Source organism: Mastigoproctus giganteus, chromosome 4 (genome assembly GCF_048544385.1).
Source record: "Mastigoproctus giganteus isolate SK-2022 chromosome 4, ASM4854438v1, whole genome shotgun sequence".
Lineage (NCBI taxonomy): Eukaryota > Metazoa > Arthropoda > Arachnida > Uropygi > Thelyphonidae > Mastigoproctus > Mastigoproctus giganteus.
In genome coordinates, this window is record NC_143578.1 from 32587247 (window position 1) to 32604711 (window position 17465).

The window sequence follows — 17465 nt, forward strand, 5'->3', positions numbered from 1 at the left end:
GTATGTTGTTTTTAAATCGCATGTGTCCTGAGGTCAATTTTCCACGTGCTGGATGCAAAACCCGAGTTTCTTGGAGGAAAAACCATGCTACCCTTGTCTGAGACCGACTAACTCAGCCACATTTCGAAAAAGCCCACAAAAATTCCCCCCATGGTACTGATGGGACTCGAACTCAAGCATTTTCCACACGGTGTGGGGATGATGGCAATCCTACGATATGGGATATTCAAGATTGCCAGTCAAGAATTACATCTTAGTATTGACCATTACTAGCCCTAATAAGATAATAGTATAGGGAGGTGAGGCCACGGTGCATTAATGCCAAACTCACCTACTTTGGGATCACCCAGGTCCTCCTATATATCTGTGGAGAAGTGGAAAGTTGGCATCATCTGACTATGAAGACATCAGATGCATTCTCATCACAAAAATAACATACCTACCACAAAACGTAGAATCATGGAATCACACCTACTGGAGTTTAAGCTAGCATGCTTTCTGTATTCACTGCTTCAGCTACTTACAAGGGGTAATCATTTAATTTGCAGACTGGTGCAAGATCTTATCTTAATTGTCATCATTTGAATCTTCTGCGGATTTATCCTTCTCAAAATACTCCCCCCCCCCTTGAACTTTATACTTTTGCCACTGTGTACCCATACATTAAATGCTTCTTGCAAGCCATTTTTCGAAAGATTACAAAGTGCTCTCGTTATGGCTCTGCAAGCATTGTTGTGTTTGACTCGAAACACTTGCCTTTCAGAGCTTTCTTCAGACGTGGAAACAGGAAGAAATCACATGGAGCTAAGTCTGGTGAATAAGGAGGATGTGGCAGAATGTTGGCACCTATGGCAGTGATCATTGCCTGCACAATATCAGCTGTATGGGGCATGGCATTGTCTTGGTGGAGAAACCACTTCACACTGGAATATGGCTGTTCTACCAAGATACTTATTACCATATGCTTCATTCATCTCTTTAACTGTTTCCATTGCATTTAAGCCCCATCTGACACAATAATGAATCACATTGCTGTTCAATCTGTAATGAATCACATTGCTGTTCAATTTGACATGATACTTGCTTCAAAGCGATCATCAGTTACAGGGAGAGCACCTGTAACACCAGTTATAGAAAGTTTGCACGGTAAACATAAAATCCCGCAATAGTCTGCAAATTAAATGATCATCCCTCATACTATTAATTCTGTGCATAGCAAATAGATTCTTCTGTTCTTTATAGCTGAAATAAAATCTTTCTTAATAATAAGCCAAGGTACTAAAATTTATAATCCAGGACAAATAACTATAAATGATATAAAATTTAATATCATGAAAAAAAAAATTACACCTTGATGAAAAAATATACATGTGTAAACTTTTCAACAACTATATGCAGCAGGAGACATTAAACTGACTGCCTGTTACAGTTTCTACTTCCATCTAGTAGAACGTGTATAGAGAATCACAAAATAGTCACAGTTTCGAAATAGAAAAGTAAAATATCTAAACCTTTTCTTTTACAACCTTTCAATATACAGTCATATGAATTAAGGCTTAAATATGTTCATTCGTCTATAATTTCTCTATTTACAATATAAAATTCAACATTTTAGGCAAAAAAAAAAAAAAAAACACTATATAAAAATTCACATTTTTTACTAAATGTATAAAATCATTACCAAATACAAAAAACTTTTAAATAGGTGTAATGTAGTGGTTGCTGATGATAAAAAAAATAAATGATTTTAGCAAATGAATAACTTAAGTATTGTACAACAATGGAATGTACAGAGGTTAACCACATGGTAATGCATTCAGAGGGAAATACAAAAAGTTTATCACAATTTCTTCAAGTAAAAACGGTAGCGAAAATGTATAACTTTTTTTTTCGAATAAATGCGATTTTCTTTAACGACTTATGGAATCTAACTTTATTTGGCAAATATATGAAAATTAGGAAGAGGAAGTATGTTTACGATTCACCAAAGAAAACTCTCGCATTAAACAGAGTTTTGGCAAGAAAGAAAGTGCAAATTAGACATGCACATGCAATGATTCTCACAAACATATATGGCACAAATTTCTTCAATGTATTAAAAAAAAAGCTTAATTATCCATACCTAATATTCTAAAGCACTAAAAAATTCTTTCTGTAGTTTTATTTACTATAAAAAGCTACCTGTACTGTTCCAAAGATATGGGAAAAATATGTATGTACATTTTTTCCCCTATAATTTGAACATTTTAAATTTGTAGGCAATTTTTAAAACTAGACTTGCTTTTCTTTTTTTGCATATCACATAACAGTCAGAAAAATTAAACACAGAAGCAAAAGCCAAATGATTAAAATATTCACTTTGTTCTTTGGGGAAATAAATCTTTCATATACAGCAAAATCCCATTACAGTGAAATACTATTTCAATGAAAATTTTCACTATAATAAAAATATTTAAGCAAACTTTCCTTATTGTCACTGCTTTGTTGGTCTCCTTTGAACAAAACAGTTTGAAAAATTCAGTCCAATATGTATGTTTAAGGCACAGGTGGACATTGAAAATTATTTTTAAGTCTACCTACACCTTAAAATATATTGGTTTTCAAAAAAAAAAAAAAAAAAAAATTAATGGAAACATTATGTAGCTTATATTGTAATTAGGCTATGAGACCATTCATTTGAAAAAAAATAATGGAAGTTTAACCTTCTGCCACTTGTACCCTCAGTTAGAACAAGGGCAGCCGTGTGGTGTCTGTGTGATCCCCTTTTTTGTTTTTAAAAAAAATTTATTTTAGCTCTTTTACTGAATTGGAAACCGTGATCTATTAATTATGATTTGCTAAACCCAATTAAAATTATTTTACAAAAATAAATGAAATAAACTGATAATGATAATAAAGAAAGTTTTTATTGTATTTTTTTTTTTTTTGAATTTAAGGTCACTGATTCCCCAGATTGAAACTCAGACACTCATGTGCCATCTGGCAGTGTGAATGCCTGCATTTTTGTCAGCTCTTCACATTTAGCCAATGAAATCAAAGCATTACAACAAGATTAGACACCTGTCATGGGCATCTCACAGAGGACGTGGAAACGGGAGTTTCCTAGATGAAAGGTAGCTAAACAGCAAACAAAAATGTCTCAATTTATGGTATATCAAAATTGAACACATAACCAGTTAGAGGTTAATAATAATAATTTAAAAAAAAAACAAAAAAAAAAAAAAAGCAGAAAAATTTAAACAGTGGTGTCTGTCAGATGCCATGATAGCAGCGGAAGGTTAAAAGTATTTATTATCATACTGTTTTCCACATTTTTAAATGATGTACTGAAAATTATTCCCCCTCCCACCACCTCTTTCTATGATATACAATATACTAATACTGATTCATAAAAAAACAGAAAAAAAGAGAAGAAAAAAAATCAAATGAGATGTGAAGATGAGTTTGGGTACTGGCAGTTACTTTTTTTTTTTTTCTTGGAGAGGAAACAAAAAAGTGCTCGAATTGAAGAAAAACATAGGAAACACAGACAGTAATCAAAGAAATTGTGCTTTCATGATTTTAAGTCTTGTTCTAGAAATATCTGCATAAGTGGGACACCCAATCAACAAAAAAATTAATTGAGTAACTGAACTCAAATTGGTGCAACCCATGCATGATTACACTAACTTTTTTGTTTTTATGGAAGGAAGAAAAAAGTTAATAAAACAAAAATTGATTTCTTGAGGTGAAAAGTAGCAAAAAGTTAGGTTTACTGTACCGTATTTACAAATGTGCAGTATTTCTTTTATATAAAAGATGCTTTCGAAATGATATTTTCTGGACAAAAGTTTCTTTTGTAGTACAGTATATATATTTCATAATTTTGTTTATTCATTATTGATGTTACAGTTTATTACTAATTCGAGACTCATTAAAAAGTAAGTTAAAATTTAAGTAAAATACTTAAAAAGCACAGCTACTACTATATATTAAAAAAAAATACAGTAAAATTTATCATTTTCACCAATGCTCATTAGAAAGAAACTGAAGTACAGCAAAATGATTTGCATACTCCGAAGTAGTCTCTTGTAATGGGATTTTACTGTACTATTACAGGAGAAATCGGTGAATTCTGAATGTTTATTAAATTAAAGAATATGATGTATTTAATTTTTCTGCAAAAACCTCGCAGTACATTTTGTATTTAAAAATGTCAATAAGGACCAACCAATGATATTAAAACCAAGACAATTTCTCAATATTTAAAACACTGAGACTTGCAAAATAATTTTGAAATAATGCAATATGAAGCAAGCAGTATCTCCCAAGGAACCTGGAGAGTACAAATTATAACTTTAAAGGGCAAGATGCATTCCGAGAATCAGTGTTAACATGACTGTAATGACTGATAAAAAAAATAAAATTAAGAAGTGCTTTGCATTCATTTTCCAAAACCAAGCCAAAACAGTACCAGGTAAAAATCATATATACATTTGCTGTTAGAGAAGTTTCCGTCTAATCAAATAATTTTTAAGCACTTATATAAAGTGCCATATAGGATATTCTAATCATTTCTCATTTTCCAAAAATTTGTTTTGATGAAATTAAGGAAAATGAAAGCATCAAGCTTCAGTTTAGCCATTACCACCATATTACATGTGCTAATCACCAGAAATTTTGAACTCAAAATAAATATTGATAAAAAAAAAAAAAAGTTTCCAGAGTTTTTTCCACCTTTTTTTGTCATTGTGCATTTCGATGAATGAATACATACCAAAATGGCTTATCAGTGATGTATAGCTTTCAAATTTATCTATATAAAAACAGTAAGGCACAATGAAGTGTTTAAATATACAACAGTTCCATCCACAGAAACAGATGTTTATATTGGTCCATAATGTTCAACTCAAAAGAGTTGCACTAGTATAAGTAGATTGCTCAGGTCAGTCCTCATTCTGACTTCAGTAACTATTTACAAAATGACACCTTTATAAACAGAAGATAGCTTCCTTGTCTTCTTCTAGCACTTTGTTTTTTTTTTTTTGCATATTTTGCAACGTTCACAACCTTAGGCAATGCTTAAGTATATGACGCCTCCTTTTCCCAATCAGATTATTTAAGTTCGAATTCCTCCCAGTATTAGACGGTTGTTTCATTTTTATGATTATTTAATGGCTGTAGCTCTCTCATCTTATCATAGTCATTATAATAATCGTGTTCATCGGTATCTTCGTCACTACTAGTATTCTTCCGAGGCAACTGCTGTGTTGGGATATATTCAATACCCTGATTCATGATATGATACTCCAAATTATCTACCCCTCTTGGCTGACCATTTGCAGGTACAAAGTCTGGAACATACGGAGAGTATTGATTGCTTTGCTGCTGGGATGCATCTGAAAAACAGAAAAAACTTCAATGTAATTAATGTATTGGTAAGCACAATTTAATAAATACTTTCATCATATGATTGCTGAATTAAATAAAAGTTATTGAATTTACATCAATAAAACATTGTATTTCATTACATGTATTCACTGATATATTAATTATAATCAATTTATTGGGGGGGGGGGAAGCTTGTATTCAAGTAAATGAATACAATAAACTTCGATTACATTAAGATGATTGCTGGCCTTTTCCTAACTGAAGAAATGCAAGTCTGGAATACATGAACTGGTCTTTTCACAAGAACTTGGTTATTTTGTAGTCTTCCATTACAGTACTGCTTTTGACTTGTTCGGGGGAGCAAAACCGAAGTTTTTAAATCCCGTTGGAAACTCGAGTAATCCTTAAAGGCTTTGTCAATAGAAGTGATTGGTGTTTGAAGCATGCCCTTCAGAGGTAGTTTGTTTTATAACTACACGAAAAGTGAGACTAGGAATGGGAACGTTAGTGTTAGAATGATGTGAAAAGTAGATTTTCTGTATCTGCAAAATAAAAAATTTCCTGTCAGTCATTTTTTTTTTTTTATCTAGTGCCAAATGCAAGTGTCCAAAATGATATCTGGTGCAGTTGAAGGTTACACCACCTTGAAATGGGCCAGACTCTAGCCCTGGACTCAAGTTTACATCCAGGCAATATGGTTGTGTATAAACTTAGTGACATTGCCTAGTATAATCCAACTTTCTTCTCCCTTACATTTTTTACTTGTGCACACTGGCTCTTGTTTCTTCTGCAATGGAAATATATCTCCTTTATTCATTTTACTCATCCTCTTCTGACACTTATACATCTCAGTCAAGTTCCTCACTATACGTTGCAAGTGTTGCAGTTCACATATAAGCTATTCTCCTAAGTCAAAAAGAGTGTTCCTTCCCAGTTTGGTTTGTCTATCTTTGAACCTTCATTAAAAGTTCTGTGGCTTTTTAGGTGAGGTTTCCAAATCTGAATGCAACGTTCCACGTACATAGTCCTACCATCATTTTATGTAATGGAGGAATAATAACATCTTCCCTACTTGTAAAGGTCTGGTAAATCACTGATAGGATACCATGTGTCTTCATGGCTTCCTGTTTACACTGCATGGTAAACTTGTGTATTTGTTTATATCATAATCCCTAAATATTTAGCTGAACCACCTTCAATTGCCCTCCATTCCCCAAGTTTTGCTACTCCTGGAATTACATTCCCCAGGGGCAAAATGTTTTTACCTTTAAAAGCATTAAACCTTAACAGCAATTTTTAAGGTCATATTTGTAAAATGTCCAAATCATTTTGAAGCAACACAGCCTCATTCTTGTCATTAATCATCCTCCCAATCTTGAAATCATCAGCAGGCTTTGACAGCTCTGTATTCCTCAACAGTGTCATTAAGGAATATTAGAAACAAGAAGGACCCTGTTTACAATGAACTCTGAAGGATGCCCATTAATGACCAACCCCTGATTCACTCAGCTATTTTCCTTGTAATTCCAGTTTCATCCTTGGGGATGGTCATATCCCTATTAATCCACTCTAAACAAGAAAACCATCGGTTTATGAAAGTCTTTAATTCTCATGAGCTGATAAATGCTCTTTAATGGCATGCATATTCATCATGTTTTTGGTAGATTTTACAATTATTATTTCCAGACATCTACAAAAATTTTTTTCCAAATCAATGGATGGCAATGGGATATTTCCAATAACGTGCGACTTCCTTAATATTTGTATATGAGTGCATTCTTAGTCGCTGTAGACACATCATTATTTATCCATTACAAATGGATTCAGAAATTTAAAAAAAATGTATCAGGTTAATTTGTTAGTCTTAAGAAAACACAGTTTGTAATAAAATTATTACCTGAGGTAGCTAGTTTAGTGTCTCCTATTAAATCCATATATCCTGTTGACTGATTCTGCAAGTGAGGTGTAGGAACAAGATAATCCTCTTCATCTACAGGAAGTTCTACTACTCTATCTCCATTTTTTCCATTGCGAGGAAGAGTGGCAGTATTTTGCATAAGTGAATCATCATCCCCAACTACACGACAAAAAACAAATCAAAACAAGTTAGGTTATATATGCAGTGCACTACAGTTCAGGCACACTCAATTTTTATTCCTTAAATCAACTGATTTTTTTTTTCTTTTTCCACGATTAATAGAAATGAAAGGTAAATAACTAATTACCTTGTTACAAGTTAACTGAACAGGCTTCAGGAATGGTCAGAAAAGTGGTAGCTAAGTTTTAATGCAGCAAAATGCAAGGTAAAACCCAAAAGAAATTATACACTTGGCGGGGCTGAATTAAAAATGGTAGAGAAAGAAAAAGATCTGAGAGTTATTAGCATTAGCATAGGCATTTGATGCAAGAAAGCAAGCTTATGCAGCATCAGCCAAAAAAAAAAAAAAAAACCCACTTCCACTTCACCCCTCTGTTCGTTCAAAATACCTGTCCAGCTGAGCCTTAAACTTATTTAGGCTATCAACCTCCACCACAAGGGATGGAAGTCTGTTCCACCAACCAACCACCCGCTGGCTAAAGGCAAATTTCCGCACGTCTATCCTACATCTGTCTTTCCTCAATTTGAATTTATGCCCTCTCAGGTGATTTTTCTGAGCTAGAGGAAGAATCCCATCAGCATTGAGCATGCTTAAACCATTCAAGGCTTTATACACCTCTAGCAGATCACCTCGCTGGTGCCTAGTCTCCAGACACTGTAATTTGCAAAACTTAAGCCTTTCTTCGTAAGAGCACCCCTTTGTTCCATTCACTAATCTTGTTGCCCTTCTCTGTACTCGTTCCAGCAGCTCTACATCCTTCTTGAAATGAGGTCTCCAGACCTGTATACAGTACTCTAGGTGTGGCCTGACCATCGCCTTATACAATGGAATAATCACCTCCTTATCCCTGCTGGAAAAATTCCTGTATATCATTGACAATACTCCATGAGCTACTCTTGCAGCCCGTCTGCACTGCTCAGAGAACTTCATATCTGCCTGCACAACCACCCCCCAAGTCCCTTTCATTCTCTACCACTGTCAGTGTAGTACCACAGAGTTGATACGTTGCTCTGGGGTTGCTGTTTCCCCATGTGTAGTACTTTACATTTATCAATGTTAAACTTCATTTGCCACCTCTCAGCCCATCTGCTCAACCTTTCCAGATCCTGTTGCAGCAGCATAGTGTCAGTAGTGCTCTTGACAACCCTGCCAACCTTTGTATTGTCTGCAAACTTGGACATTAAGCCCGATATACCATCATCAATATCATTTATAAATACAGAAAACAATAATGGACCCAACACTGAGCCCTGAGGGACTCCACTAATAACATCAGTCCACGATGAGCAGTGTCCATTGATTACCACTCTCTGTCTTCTCCCCCTCAACCACCCCATTATCCATAGCAGCAATTTGCCTCCAATGTCACACTGCTCCAATTTGTGTAGCAGTCTTCCATGTGCAACAGTATCAAAAGCCTTTCTAAGATCCAAGTATATAATATCAAAGTTATTCCCTGCATCCAGTTCTTTTGTGACTGCATCATAGTATCCAATCAAGTTGGTCAGGCAAGACTTCCCCTTAACAAAACCATGCTGTGTCTGAGCTATAACTGAAGTCTTGTCTAAATGATCCTGCAGTGCTTCTTTAACCAGTGCCTCCATTAATTTTCCTGGAACAGAAGTTAAGCTCACAGGTCTATAATTACTTGTGTCAGCCTTTGATCCTCCTTTGTGAATTGGGGTCACATTTTCACATTTCCAGTCTATGGGTACCTCCCCTGAGTCCAAGGAAGCTCTCATAATTATGGCTAAGGGTTTGCTTACTTCCTTTGCTGCCTCCTTTAATATAACTGGATAGATCCCATCCACCCCGGGTGCCTTTCTTGTGTTTATCTTCAACAGTTTCTCCTCCACTTTACTCCCAGTTATTTCAAGATTCTGTAGCTTACTGCTAGAGTTGAATACACCTCTGGCATTCCCCTCGCTGAATAACTCCTCATGTGTGAATGTCGATGCAAAATATTCATTTAGTTTGTTAGCTACCTGAGCAGGATCATCAACACTTGACCCATCAATATCAAGTGGACCAATCTGATTCATCCCCTTCCTTCTAGAGTTTACATAAGTAAAGAACTCTTTGCTGTTTTTCTTTGCATCCCTTGTCAAGGATTTCTCGTAATCTGCCTTCGCCTGCCTAACCTCCTTTGTAACTTGGTTGCATATCAACTTGTATCTATCATAGGCTTCTGTGTCATGTGTTAATTTATATGTATCCCATGCATTTTTCTTCTCTGCCATATGCCTCATTAGTTCATCTGACATCCATTTTGGCCTAAACCTTGAACAATATTTCTTAGTTGGTATGTAAAGCCTAGTAGCTTCCAAGATAAGTTCTTTGAATGCTTCCCATTTTGAATTTGCTGTTGGTAACATCATCAGTTGGTCCCACTGTATAGAATTTAAATACTGTCTCAGTCCATCGTAGTCGCCTTTACGGAAGCAATAACCCTTCCCTTTACCCCTAATGGTAGTTACCTCTTTGAGTAAATCCCACTTCGGCACACTGTGATCACTGCCACCTAGTGGTTCATTTATCTGCAGATTCTTAATGCATGAAGAATCACTGCTGATAATCAAATCAAGAGTATTACTCCCTCTAGTTGCCTCCCGAACATGCTGATGTAGAAAACAATCATCCAATAAATCCACAAAAGTCCTGCTAGTGTGCGAGTAACCAGCCCCCAAATTCCAGTCAATATCTGGGAAATTAAAATCTCCCATTATAAGACACTCTGATTTACTGGCCCACTCTATTTCCCTGTACAGTTCCTTATTATACTCATCAGAGTCATTAGGACACTCCTACTCTCAATTTTGATCTCCCAATGTTTATGTCACACCAAACTGACTCCACACTGCACTGTCCAGCGATGTCGACTGGCTTCACTTCCTTGGTTTTTATGTGTTTCTTAACTAATAACATAACCCCTCCTCCCTTCCTATCCTTTCTGTAGACGTTGTACTCCCCAAATTGCAGTTCTGCATCCCTTATATCTGTGTGACACCACGTCTCTGATATCCCAACAATATCTGCCTTCGATGTTTTGAGCAATACCTCAAATTCATCAAATTTATTTACTAAACTCCTAGCATTGGTGTACACGCAAGTATACCTGCACCTGTTTCTATTCTTAGCTACCCTAACACAACCCATGTGTTTACTTGTACCGCAATGGCTCCCAGCAGTCTCTGAAATACCATGCATCTTGTTTTTCAGGCTTCTGCTCATTCTAATAGAAGCAGTGCAAGAATCTCTTTCACCTCTGCCAGTGGCTACTGTCAATCTATTGGTCTTTGTCTTCCCCCAAGCTAGCAGTTTTCCGCCCCACCTAACACTGCCTCGATAGCATCAGCAAATATTCTTGCACCCTTTCTATTTAAGTGTATCCCATCCCTGTAGAAGCAATCTCTCCTGTTAACAAGTACAGTCCAGGCTGAAAAAAATTCTACCCCTTGAGCCTTGCACAATCTTTCCAGGGCCGAATTGATCGACAAGGCTCTCATCATATACTCCCTCCTATCGTGTCTGGGCAGAATTGCAGACACTTTCAAATTCAACCCTAATTCTCGGCTTTTGATATGGACGGTTATGATATGGACAGATATGAAGTTTTCTGAACAGTGTAAGCAGGTTGCTGGGAAAGCCCATGTCCTATCGATGATATATTGAACATCATCGTGTAGAGATAGGGAGGTCATAATCCCACTGTACAAGGCAATTGTTAGGCTGCATTTGGAATACTATGTCCAAGTATGGAGACTTCATCTGAAAAAACACACTTGAGCTTCTTGAAAGGGTCCAAAGACAGGTAACTCACATAGCGAGATTGGCAAAAGGGTGACCGTACAAAAAAAGAATCTGATAATGTGGGCTACAGTGCTTGGCAACAGGCACCTCAGAGGGACCTGATTGAGGTTTATAAGGCTCTGAGAGGGGTTAGTAAAATGAATGAAGGAGCAATTTTCACTGTTATAAAGAATTCCTGAACTACGGGTCATAATTCAAATTACAGGGGAAGAGATTTAGACTAGATTGCAGGAAGTTTTCCTTTAGCCAGTCAGTTGTTGATTGCCCGAACAAGCTCCTTTCTGCAGGTATTTGAGGCCGACAGTTTGAAGCAAATCAAAAGGCAAGTGAATAATTACCTTCATGAGGAGGGAAGTTCATAATTTGTTTTAACTTTTTTTTTTTTTTTTTTTTTTGGCCAGCGTATCAAAAGCTTCTATGGCTTCCTTGCTATTTAGCTAATACTCATTAATTAATTAATTAATTAATTAATAATATATAAAAGTAACTGCAGTTCACTGCACATGCCTAAAATAATATTCACTCGATGCTTTGCAATACATTACTTAGATATTACAGTAACTGTGATCCCTATAATCTTATGTATTTGAACAGGCAATATTGCCTATTGAAATACACAGTATTTTTACATACTTGGACCGCAATGACGTACGGTCCAAGTATGTAAAACAAAAAGAAATTGTTGTCTGTAAGTTTATTAATGGAACATAATGCTTAAATCCATGGTCTGCACCTTTTTTTTTTTTTTTTTTTAAGTCCAGCCAGCCAGATTTTAAAATGCATGTGGCATGTATAGTCGACTACCCTCAGAAATATTCACAAAGTGCCTCAATTTTTGATGTTACAAACGTTTCATATTTCTGATGTGATTAATATAATAAAAAGTAGTAATAATTTGTTGTTTATATATTTAATAAACTTATAACAAAAAATGACCTCGTGAAAGCAGTGATTTCATGTGAACAGTGTTTTAACTTTACTTTTCTGCACATCTGGAATACTGACTATTCATTCCTTTGATCAGTGTATAGCAACAAACATAATATCCAGTGCTTCATCTACAATATTAGTATTAGCAATATTGTGCAAAGCCACAGGCTTTTGCTATAGCAGCAAAAAAAAAAAAAAAAAAAAAGAAGTAAAGTGTAAGTAAGAAAATACAAATTCACTTTCTTTTTCATGTAAGTAACTATCCAGTTGACTTTTTAATTTATTCAAACTGTCAGCCTCAAATACGTGCAAAAGCAACTTTTTCCAGCAATCAACGACTCGCTGGCTAAAAGAAAATGTCCTACAATCTAGTCTAAATCTCTTCTTCTGTAATTTGAATTATGGCCTCTAGTTCAGAAATCTTTTATAACAGTGAAAATCGCTCCTTCATTCATTTTACTAACCCCTCTCAGAGCCTTATAAACCTCAATCAAGTCCCCTCTGAGGTGGCTGGTTGCCAAGCACTGTAGCCCACATTATCAGATTCTTACTTTGTATGATCACCCTTTTGCTGATCTCACCATGCGAGTTGCCCGTCTTTGGACCTTTTCAAGAAGCTCAATGTCTTTTTTTCAGATGAGGTCGCCATACTTGGATACAGTATTCCAAATGCAGTCTTACAATTGCCTTATACAGTGGGATTACGGTCTCCCCATCACTACAGGATGTTGTTCGATAACTCATCAACAAGACACAGTGGGCTTTCCTGGCTGCCTGTTTCTACTGCTCGGAGAACTTTGTATCTGCCCATATTGTGACTCCCAGATCCCCTTTATTCTTCTACTGGTTTTAATCTAGCCCCATCAAGTGTATAACTTATTTTGGAGTTGCTATACCCCAAATGTAAGAGCTTCCATTTTGCGGCATTAAAATAGAGTTTCTCTGACTATTCTTGAAGCCTGTTCAAGTCATCCTGAAGGAGTGCTGCTTGGCAGTGATCATTAACGACTCTCCCAATCTTTACATCACCTGCAAATTGACATCATGCCCTCTATTCCTTCATCGATGTCACTTATGAAAATCAGAAACAGTGGTCCAAGAACCGAACCTTGAGGGACCCACTTCTGCTCTGCAACCACCCTGCAATTCATTTTAGAATCTTTCCAGTAATCCCAACATGTTCAGCTTATACAGAAGCCTCACATGAGGGACCGAGTCAAATGCCTTGCTAAAATCTGAATAAATTATGCATGGGTATATGCATCAATTCCAGGAACTGCACTTGCCTTTAGGCTCAAATCTTTCTAATAAATAATCGTGTAATTTCAAAATCACTAATTTCACATGCCTCACTCACCAATTCATCAACAACATCAGCTGGGTTATCTAAGATTTTTGCACACCCAGTACACAAGGATCTGATCTGATTCATTTTCTTCTTTGTATTCAAATACATGAAAAACTTGCTTCTCCCTATATTTTGCTTTCTTAGCCAGGCTTTCTCATATTCAGCCTTAGCCTCTAACCTTATCTGTGGTACTATCACAGATCAACCTGTAACCGTTATAGGCTTTAGTACAGGAATACCTTGCATAGCATGGTTTCGAACAGCGCGGGTTTCGCTATAGCTATCTATTTGTAAACTATCGCTATAGTTTAAAAACTGAAAAAAAATAAAATAATAAAATAAATAAATAATTAACTGCGTTACGCAACAATACATTTGATATGTATGTATGTATTATAATGCCAGCACATAGGCCAATGCGTTATGGATTAAAGGCCATTCTGACTGTTGTCGAAACTCCCATTATATACAGACTCTGCTAGCATTCATACATTAGTAAACACTCTAGATTCCGAGCAGTGAGGTCATTGATTGTGCGTAAGCTGTACAAATATTTTTCGCTGTGTATTTTTATTAAAGATTATTTTTTAAAAACATTGCACCTTTATAAGCAAATATCAGTGGAAAGAAGAAATATAATGGCACTGAGTGTTCTTCTAGATCCAAACATTGAATGAGGTATGAAAGTAAGGCAGGCATTGCAAAACGACATTCGATGTTATAAAGAGATGTATGCACATAAAAAGAAGAAAAAAAACTGTGCAAACTAAGCTGATCAGTTATTTTTCAAAATAAAAATGCAGTACATACTTCACTTATATTCTTTTGGTATGTGCATACTGCAATAAAAATCATTTCTACTGTACTTACTAGTATTTTTCATTTTAGTTTCTTTTTTTTTGCAAGAACTTTGTGTGCATCAATTTATAGTAAACAAACACCTGTATATTTTTGCAACTTGACCAATATAATCAAATTGTCGGAACACATTACATTAAAATACATACTAATAATACCTCGATCAGCGTTGTTTTGCATAGCGCAGTATTTTTTTGGCATGAATTAACCGCACTATGCGAGGTATTCCTGTACTTTTAATTGCACTGTAACTTTCCCATGCTATCTTTTTCTGTTCTATTTGATGGGTCAGCTTCATATTCATCCGTTTTTGCATCCTCCTCATGCTATATTTTCTTAATGATATATATGCATTCATATATACTATTATATACAGTATATGGATATCCTATGTCATATGTATAAAAAAAAAAAGAAATAATTAAGTGCCAGAACAACTCAGTGAATTACTTGAATACAATTCGGTTTTAAATTTGAAAATATTTCATTCAGTCTTAGCCAAAGAAAGATGAATTCTACTGCCAGTTTTTCAAAACTTTTTTCTATGCATTTCATAAAAATTAAAAATATTTGAAAACTATTCTGAACTTTAATGAAATGCAAACATAGGAAAAATTCCCAGAAGTTTTTCAGTTTTAATTAGGAAATGTACAAAAACATGACTGGTTGTGTGGCTGTGACATCAAAAATGCATTGTACTGATTTCCTTGTTTATTACTTGGACAAGATCTTTGGACAAAATCAGGTATAACTGATCTAAATCACTTATTCAATCATATTAATAAAAAAGAAAAAAAAAAAAAGCATTGATAATCCACACCAAAAGTGTTTTGCAGCTAATGCCTTTCTTAGCAATGCAATTAGATAACAAATACAGGTGGATTACTGCACTACATAATGACAAAGTAAGACATAAGATGTTTTTAGATAGGAAAAATGAGCCAGGAAAGGTTGTCTGCCCTAGCTATACTTTAGAAACAGAGTTAGTTATGGACATACCACATTTTAATCAGAAGGTTACCGACAAATTTGCTCAAAGCAAAGAGTGGATTTTTTTTGTTTTAAGTATTAGCTAATTATTCCATAATTAGCAAAAAGCAGTTTCAAAAAATTAAAATAAGTAGCAACAACCCCTTTACTTATACCACAAGCCACAACTAGAAGAACTTATGAATTTGACTATTTCTTACAGGTATATATAAGACTGAAGTTTTTAAAAGAAATATTTTGATATACCTGAATGAATTGCATATTAAATGTCTCTCCAAATATAATTAATCAAACAATCATTAATAAGCCTTCTCCACACCTATGAAAACCTATCGTAAACAAAATAATAAAATCTGAACTGAATGAACGTTATGGCAAATGAAAGCCACCAACACAGTGTTTAGTTGCAAGTCAAGTGATTTTTTCACCACAGAAAAACTAGATTATGCTGGAAAGTGTGATGACATCCTCATTACATTATATCCTATTAATATCTCTATCTTTAATTAGTATAAAATTTTAATGTGTATCTATCTAATCTTATGATAGTCCACACTAGTAATAAGAGCAGTACAAAATTATCAGCTTAATAAATGGCATTAAATGCCAATTGGATTTTTAATATGAAATTATTAAGAAACTGCCTTTATAGAGCAAAGAAAAGTATTCATACCCTTTTCCAGTGATTTTAAAGGATCAGAACAGTATCGGGAACTTATACTGCTTTCTCGAGTTCTCAAACCAGGTGTAACAGAAGAGTCCAAGTGACCATGATGCATTTGTGGAGAATGGTTAGGTGATCCAGTAATAGGATCACCATCAAATCCTCTATCTTCCATGAATTTCTGGAAAAAAATCATAATTAAGAAAAATTAATCATAATTATCATAATTATTTTTTCAAAGATCTTTTATACAAAACTATAATTTAAATGAATTTATTTATTTATAAAATGCATTCAGCATACAAAATTAGAAGGGCAATTTGTTCCAATGGAAAACTTTTGACAAACTATCTGACTAAAATAAAAGAATTTTCCTCACAAATTCAGCTAAAGAAATCAATCACTTAGTCTTAGAAATAAATCAATCACAGAAAATATAATTTACTAAAACATTTTACTTATAAAATAATCTTAAATTTTTAAAAATTTAATTTTGTATGTTTAGAATGCCTTACTTTTATAGGTGTGGGAGGAGGTGGTGTGTCCCCACCCAGTTGTTCTATCTTTGGTTGCAAATATTCTTCGGCATCCATGATTACTTCTGGACCCTCAATAGGCATACTTAAAGTTCGAATAAGCTCTTTCTCATCCTGAGGTGTGTAGCTAGGCAGTCTCATTAATCTATCACCTGGAATCACCAGATAACGGCCTGGATCACGAGCCATCTTAGCAAACTCATCAGCTAACTCTTTGAAGGATGGTCGAGACTCTGCATCTAGCATCCAACCTAAGATGCAAAGAAAAGTCAGTTAAACTACAATTTCATGAATCTGTACAGGCATACCTCAAATAACGAATAGGATGCGTTCCACAAAATTACTTCGTTAAGCGAAACTTCGTTTTCAGAGGTAAAAATACTATGGCCAGAATAGGGATACGTTCCTACGTAAAGAAAATGAAAAGCTTTTTTTTCGAACAAAGAAAAGTTTTATTCAATAAACAGTCAACTTACATACAAAGTGAAATCACATTTTAAAATATGAGTTTAAAGTTGATTACTTATGCTTTTTTCTCTTTCATTTAACAATTGCCTATACGGAGTTATTGCATTTAACACTGATCGCTTAACAATAACACTTCTTCCTAAATCAGGATCATTTTCACTAAAAAAATTTAAAACGTTTTCAATGTCATTTAAGCACCTTTTTAAATCTTTGGTTGTTAACACTTTTTCGGCAGGAACTTCTTTAACTTCGTCTTCATTATCTTTGTCTTCGTTGCTAACAAGGTTTTCTAAATCTTCCACTGAAAACCATCATCTTCTGCATTCAATAAATTTCTAACATCCTCTTCATCGACATTTTCGAAACCTATTGATTGAGCCATCTGGATAACT

General features: G+C 34.9%; 1 protein-coding gene across 1 annotated transcript in view; it reads right to left on the bottom strand.

Annotated features, from left to right (window-relative positions):
• Positions 1 to 5009: 5009 nt before the first annotated feature.
• The window catches only part of LOC150086583 (epidermal growth factor receptor-like), a 296301-nt gene continuing 283845 nt past the window's right edge, over positions 5010 to 17465 (bottom strand). The window contains exons 26-29 of the mRNA XM_090371468.1: positions 16585 to 16856; positions 16079 to 16250; positions 7268 to 7447; positions 5010 to 5378 (exon numbers count right to left, since the gene is read on the bottom strand). Coding sequence (XP_090227594.1) covers positions 5122 to 5378; positions 7268 to 7447; positions 16079 to 16250; positions 16585 to 16856 — 881 coding nt within the window. The 3' untranslated portion in view covers positions 5010 to 5121. The remainder of the gene's footprint in view (positions 5379 to 7267; positions 7448 to 16078; positions 16251 to 16584; positions 16857 to 17465) is intronic.